Consider the following 7,556-nt stretch of genomic DNA (forward strand, 5'->3'; position numbering starts at 1 on the left):
GTAGCAGTGCAGAGTTAGCCCAGACTGTACTCAGCTAAGGAGATCCGGAGTTTTCTTGGCTTGGCGGGGCATTACCTCAATTTATAGAGGGTTTCTCGTCTATTGCAGCACCTATGACCAGGCTGATCTGAAAGGGTGCTTTGTTCAGGTGGACCGAGGAGTGTGAGGAGAGCTTTCAAAAGATCAAGACTTCTTTGACTACAACCTAGTATTGGTATTGCCTACTGGTTAGGGGTCCTATACGGTGTATTGTGATGCATCACGCATTGGTCTTGGCATAGTGTTGATGCAGGACGGTAGGGTGATTGCCTACGCATCTAGACATCTGAAGTTGTATGAGAAGAACTATCATGTCCACGACTTTAATTTAGCAGCTATTATTCATACCTTGAAGATCCGGTGGCACTATTTGCACGGTGTCCCTTGTGAGGTCTACACTGTTCACCGGAGTCTACAATATTTGTTTATATATAAGGATCTTAATTTGCGGCAGCGGAGGTGGTTGGAGTTACTTAATGACTATGATATCACCATTCTATATCATCCCCGGAAAGCTAATGTGGTGGCCGATGTCTTGAGTCGCAAGGTGGAGAGTTTGGGTAGCTTAGCATATCTACCGGTAGCAGAGAGGCCTTTAGCTTTGGATGTTCAGGCCCTGGCCAACTAGTTTGTTAGATTGGATGTTTCGAGCCTAGATGAGCCAAGTTTTGGCTTGTGTGGTTTCTCAGTATTCTCTTTATGATCGTATTAGAGAGCGTCAATTTGATGACCCCTATCTCCCTATCCTTAAGGACACGGTTTAGCACTGCAATGCCAAGGAGGTAACTATTGGAGAGGACGGTGTATTGCGGATGCAGGGCAGGCTATGTGTGCCCAATGTAGATGGTTTACGTGAGTTAATTCTCCAAGAGGCTCACAGTTCGCGGTACTCCATTTACCAAGGAGCCGCAGAGATGTATCAGGACCTGAGGCAACATTATTGGTGGAGGAGAATGAAGAAGGACATAGTGGAATATAGAGCTTGGTGCCTAAATTGTCAACAGGTGAAGTATGAGCATCAGCGGCCAGGTGGATTGCTTCAGAAGCTAGAGATTCTGTAGTGGAAATTTGAGCGGATCACTATGGATTTTGTTGTTGGGCACCCACAGAATCAGAGGAAGTTCGATGTAGTTTGGGTGATTGTGGATAGATTGACCAAGTCAGCTCATTTCATTCCTGTGGTTACTACTTACTCTTCGGAGCAGCTGGCTCAGGTTTACATTTGCGAGATTATCAGGCTTCATGGCATGCCGGTATCTATCATCTCTGACCGGGGTACGCAGTTTACATCACGGTTTTGGAGAGCCGTACAATATGAGTTGGGTACTCGGGTGGAGTTGAGTACAACATTTCACCCTCAGACGGACGGACTGACAGTCCGAGCGCACTATTTAGATATTGAAAGATATGCTCCGTGCGGGCATGATGTATTTTGGGGGTTCTTGGGATCAGTTCTTGCCACATGCAGAGTTTGCCTAAAACAACAGTTATCAGTCGAGCATTCAGATGGCCCTGTATGAGGCTTTGCATGGTATGCGGTGCCGGTCTCTCGTGGGTTGGTTCGAGCGGGGTGAGGAAAGACTATTGGGTACAGACTTGGTTCAGGATACCTTGGAAAAGGTTAAATTGATTCAGAATCAATTTCGTACAACCCAGTCCAGGTAGAAGAGTTATGCGGATTGGAAGGTTCGCGACGTCGCATTCATGGTTGGGGAGAGGTTCTTGCTCCATGTGTCGCCCATGAAGAGTGTTATCAGGTTCAGGAAGAAGGCCAAGTTAAGCCCTAGGTATATCAAGCCTTTTGAGATTTTTGAAAGGGTTGGAGAGGTGGCTTACAGATTTGCACTACCACCTAGTCTCTCTGTAGTTCATCCAGTGTTCCATGTTTCCATGCTCCGAAAGTGTCACGATGATCCGTCTCATGTGTTAGACTTCAGCTCAGTCCATCTAGACAAGGATCTATCATATGTTGAGGAGACGATGGTCATTTTGGACATGCAGGTTCGAAAGTTGAGGTCGAAGAACATCGCTTCAGTGAAGGTTCAATGGAGGGGTCATCCAGTCGAGGAGGCGACTTGGGATACCGAGCATGATATGTGTACCCGTTATCCTCATATTTTCACCACTTCAGGTATGTCTCTATACTCGTTCGAGGATGAACGTTTGTTTTAAGAGGGAGATGTTGTAATGACTCGGCATGTCGTATTGAGAGTGCTAGCTCCGATCCCCTATTTATTGCTTCCTCTATCCCATTTTGTGGTTACTTGACTTGCCGGGGTTCTTGGTGTCGAGTTCGAGAGAGTTTCAGAGTGGAATGGGACACATAGTCCCTAAATTGAAAGTTAAAGTCATAGGAGTCGACCGTAGTTCGAATTATGTGAAGACGACTCTGGAATGGAGTTTTGAAAGTTTCAATAGTTCCGTATGGTGATTTTGGTCTTCGGAGCGTGTCCGGATGTTGATTTGGAGGTCCGTAGGTCATTTCGACATTAATTGGCGAAAGTTGGAAAATTGAAAGATTTTGGAAGGTTTAACCGGGAGTGGACTTTTTGATATCAGGGTCGGATTTTAATTCTGGAGGTTGGAGTAGGTCCGTAAGGTTAATTATGACTTGTGTACAAAATTTGAGGTCAATCGGACTTGATTTGATAGGTTTCGACATCAGATGTGGAAGTTAAAAGTTTAAAAGTTCATTAAGCTTGAATCGATGCGCAATTCGTTATTTTGATGTTGTTTGATGTGATTTGATGCCTCGACCAAGTTCGTATTGTGTTTTAGGACTTGTTGGTATAATTGGTGGAGGTCACGGGGGCCTCGGGGGCGATTCGAATCGATATCAGATCATTTTTGGACTTATGCAATTGCTGAAGTTCCAGCCTTCTTGTGTCATCGCACCTGCGGAGGAATTGGCCACAGGTGCGGACTCGCAAATGCGGGGTTTGATCGCAGAAGCGAATTGTGGCCTGCCCAGCTAGGACCACAAATGTGGTCAGAGTTCCGCAGAGGCGGACTCGCAGGGGTGATTGAGAAAGCGCAGAAGCGGAAAGGCTAGCTAAGCCTAGTGTTGCAGAAGCGGAGCCCCTTCCATAGAAGCGAGAGCGCATATGCGCATTTTGGTCCGTAGAAGCGAAGGTTGCTGGGATAAGTGAGAACCGCACCTATGATGGAAATTCCGCAAGTGCAGAGCCGCAGATGCGGCTGTGGGTTCGCAGATGCGAATTCACTAGGTAGAAAAGGCCTAATTTTGAGGGTTTGATCTCACTTTAATTTTTGGACCTAGAGAGCTCGGTTTGTGGCGATTTTTTGAGAGATTTTCAAGGAAATCATTGGGGTAAGAAATTCTTGTATGGTCAGACTTGATATCGAATGGGTGTTCGACTTTTATAATTTTGGTCGGGTTCCGAGATGTGGGCCCGGGTCGACTTTTGGGGCATTTTTTCCAATTCTTGCTAAAATCATAATTTCATTATTTAGATTAGTTTTCTATAGTTATATTTATAGTATGTAATTGTTTTGGCTATATTTGAGCCGTTCAGAGTCGGAAAGTCGAGGGAAAGGCCTTCTAATTGATTGATTGAGCATGGTTTGAGGTAAGTGACTTGTCTAACCTTGTGTGGGGGAAATCCTCCATTATGATTTGGTATTGTTATGACAATTTGTGATATATGAGGGCCGTGTTATTATTGCACGAGGTTTCTTCGGCGCGGTTGTTATTATTTCACGAGGTTTCTTCGGCACGGTTGTTATTGTTGCACGAGGTTTCTACCATACGGTTGTTATTGTTTGCACGAGGTTTCTTCCGTGCCATTGTGATTATTGATACTCATGCAGTGGTATAAGGTTTGGGTATTGAAACGCATGCTGTGAGATAAGGTGGGCTTGATACGCGTGGCTAGTAGGGGAACTACTAGAAGTCATGCGGTGTGATAAGGTTGGTTAAAACTCGGGATGATATTTCGAAAAAATAATTTTCATAACAAAATATAAAGGCTCCCGCGATGATATAAGAAAAGATTGTGATTTATTTACTTGTGGGACTACGAGGCGGTATCTCGGGAGTGCCCCTATTGATTTCCTTTATTTGTTGTATTGGTTGTTGTTGTCTTTCCTTAACTTGTAAGGTTTTTGCTTTTCTTTCATGCTGTATTTGTATTTCTTTGATTCTGTGTTATTACCTTCCGTAAATTCTCATTGTTTCACTTCTCTGTCATTTCATTATATTATTTTATCTTCTACCTTGTTTTTTATTATTTCCAGTAGGGCCTTGACCTGACCTCGTCACTACTCTACCAAGGTTAGGCCTGGCACTTATTAGGATCATTGTGGTGTACTCATACGACGCTTCTGTATAGTTTTTATGTAGTTCAAATACTGCCTATCAGACCAGGTATTAGTGAGCTAGTCCGTACATGGAGACTACAAGGTACATCTACCAGCGTCCGTAGACCTCGGAGTCCCCCTTTATCTTTATTATGTTGTTTCTTTATGCTCATTAGACTCTGCTGTATAGGGATATTTAGTATTTCGTTTTAGAGTTTGTGACTTATATCTACCGAGTTTTGGAAGTTGTTTATATTTTGAGTTGCAGATTTTAATCATTACAGTTGTTGATGTCTTGAGTTTTAGCTTAATATTTCAGTTATTCCGCATACTTGTTAGGCTTACCTAGTCTTAGAGACTAGGTGCCGTCAGAATTTCCTGCAGAAGGAAATTAGGGTCGCTACATGGTTAAGATATGAATTATTAAAATTTAGATCTAAAAACAAATGCACTTAAGGACTGAGATCTGAATTATTAAGATTTAGACCTCCATTAAGTGAAAATAAATGAGGCCTAATACCATCACCTAAATTTGAAATGTATAATAACTCCATTAGTTACATTTGATTTATAGCAGATGTATGTGGAGATGTGAAAGTTATCTCCGGATGACCTATAAATTACGAGTTCGAGTCGTGAATCAACCCACTGATGCTTGTGCCGAGAGAGATTACCTACATCGTACCCTTTGGGTGTGCGATCCTTCCCTGGAAAAATGTGTAAAGAAGAAGAATATAGGAAAGCCATATATATTGTAAGGAAATAAAATGTGAACAATGAACAATAATAAATTCATTTCTTACGACACATCATCATTAAAAAGAAACATAGTAAACTTTATTTAGATTCATTATATCGAAATTTCTATTTAAAGACGCAACTAATTGGATGGCATGGCTGAAGACATTGTTGCATTCATTTCAGGTACAAATTTTGGATCAGTTACACCTATCTTTGATCGTACCTCTTCAATTTTCTCAGTCAAATCTCTTTCAAGTTCATCAATCTCTTGCTTCAGTTTCTCAAGTCTTTCCAAATTAGTTGGATTGAAAATTTCCAATGTAGATTCTCCTTTTTCCTTCTCATTTATTGCCTTCTTTTTCTTCTTTTTCATTGTATCATTTTCGTCACCACATCCAGCCTTTTCATGTGTTGTCTTATGGCTTAACATGCGGTAAAATGGTTGTTTTGCTTGGGAAAATCGCTCGACAACCGATTCTACGTTTGGATTACCAAACATAAACGGTTCAGCAGTAATTGAAAAAATTATTATTGCTATATCGATTCCACATAAGATGGAAAGATCCATCGCTCTTTTACTGAGAGCTTTTTGCTTATTGGAAAGCGCTACCTTCTCAGCATGCTTATCTTTGAGAAATTTCTTTTCGGATTTGTTTTTCATTGGAGAGGTCATTCTTGCCATGATTACGCAACAAGATATGACAAGATACAAGTTTCAGTACAGACTCGAGGAGAAACCATCAAATTTATAGCGCGATTTCAGCTTCTAAGTTTTGTTAGTTACAAAGACCTACCCGGTAATTTAATAAGATTAACTTCTCTCCTCTACTTTATTAATTTAACTAAAATGCCTAACTTTTGGAAGATAGTATATGTGATTATGACATTATTAAGAATATTGATATTAAAAAACAAAAAATAGAAAATAATTCCACAAAGAGATTATTTTTCATGCTGAAAATGGAGAAAGACGTTTGATATATTATTTACTGAAATCTATAAGGAGTATTAAAAGGTAGTAATAAAGTAAGAGTGTCCAATTTTTATCCCTCTAGTATGCTCCAAATGATTAAAAAAAAGAACTTTAATCTTATATTATTTTCTACTTTGTTACAAATTTAATGAAAATTACCCTTTATTTTTATGTATTTTTAATTTATTATAAAGAAAAATACTAAAATAGCAGTTACCAATGAAAAACATTAGGAAGAAACAATTGTTGCATGGAATTGGTAATATTTGCAACCAAAAAAAAAAGGAAAAAGAAAAGCTTAAAAGAAAGGGGAGGTCAATATATTTTAAAAAATAAAGGGAAGGTAAGTGTAATTACATAAAGTTAGAGGGAAACAACAAGTAAGGAAAAGTTTGCAACTAACCAGTAGTCCAGTACGATAGATTACCTTAATCTTCTTCCTTTGAATTGATTGCTAAAGATATCCTTAAAAAAGAATGAAAAAACAAAATAATACATATTTTCAGTTAATGTCATTTAACCACTTACTAATATTCTTTTCCTTGATGCTAATTGCTTTATCAATAGGATCTGAAATTTTGAATGGGCAAATCCTTCATCTGCAACAAATAATGCAGATTTTTCTTTCTGATTTCTGATTATGTAATATTTATTATATTTTATGGGAAAAGGTTCAAATATATTCCTAACGTTTTAAATTTGTTTCATATATGCACTTTATTTACCTCCGGCTAGTAGGAGCTCCCACTAACGATTTTACACCATCGAAAAAAATTAATCCATATAGGATATATTTGGACCATATATTTTGACCTTCGCAATTGTTCGGGGGCATGTTTTAAATTATAGTAGAAGGTATATATAAATTAATTTGATAGTTTGGAGCTAATTTAAATCCTTTATTTGTCTACGTGGATTCACCTTTGCAAATGTCAGAATCAACCTGGACAATAATTAGAGATAGGAAGGGGTAAATATGAGATAGAATTAGCAGAGTTTTGATGGATCGAAAGATAAACAGAGGATAAATATAAGATAAATTTAATATTTTATGAATAAATTTGAACTTTTTAGCCAAAGAGATAACATCAATTGAAAAATTTGAGAAATCACATGCATTAAATATATTTATGATATGGAATGCAAAATTTTGTCATATGCCAATCCATAGTCTCAAAATATACAATTTGATTCATGTAATTTATAACATGATTAATTTAGTAACTGATTTGGTGTAACAATTACAACCATTATTAAAACATGTCAAGATTAAAAAAAAAGACATCAAAACATGTTTTAAAAAGCTTTGACAAAGACAAGAACAATAGTGTTGTTTTCACGGACAAAGTAAGTTTCCAATAAGATTTTGTAAATAAAAGAGGATCTATATTTTATTTTCTTGTAGCCATAACAAAAACTAAAAGCCGAGATTTTTTTTTATATACTCACTTGGACTCTTCATTTTTTTCATTAATTTATTAAA

General features: G+C 38.5%; 1 protein-coding gene across 1 annotated transcript; it reads right to left on the bottom strand.

Annotated features, from left to right (window-relative positions):
* Positions 1-5,239: 5,239 nt before the first annotated feature.
* LOC107832692 (uncharacterized) lies at positions 5,240-5,782 on the bottom strand. The gene has a single exon (XM_016660559.2). It carries the CDS (start codon positions 5,780-5,782, stop codon positions 5,240-5,242), a length of 543 nt encoding a protein of 180 aa, XP_016516045.2.
* Positions 5,783-7,556: the final 1,774 nt, after the last annotated feature.

This window comes from Nicotiana tabacum, chromosome 14 (genome assembly GCF_000715075.1).
Source record: "Nicotiana tabacum cultivar K326 chromosome 14, ASM71507v2, whole genome shotgun sequence".
Taxonomy (NCBI): domain Eukaryota; kingdom Viridiplantae; phylum Streptophyta; class Magnoliopsida; order Solanales; family Solanaceae; genus Nicotiana; species Nicotiana tabacum.

Bases quoted from the DNA above. Each gene is read 5' to 3' on its own strand.
- LOC107832692 (XM_016660559.2), bottom strand. From the start codon at position 5,782: ATGGCAAGAATGACCTCTCCAATGAAAAACAAATCCGAAAAGAAATTT.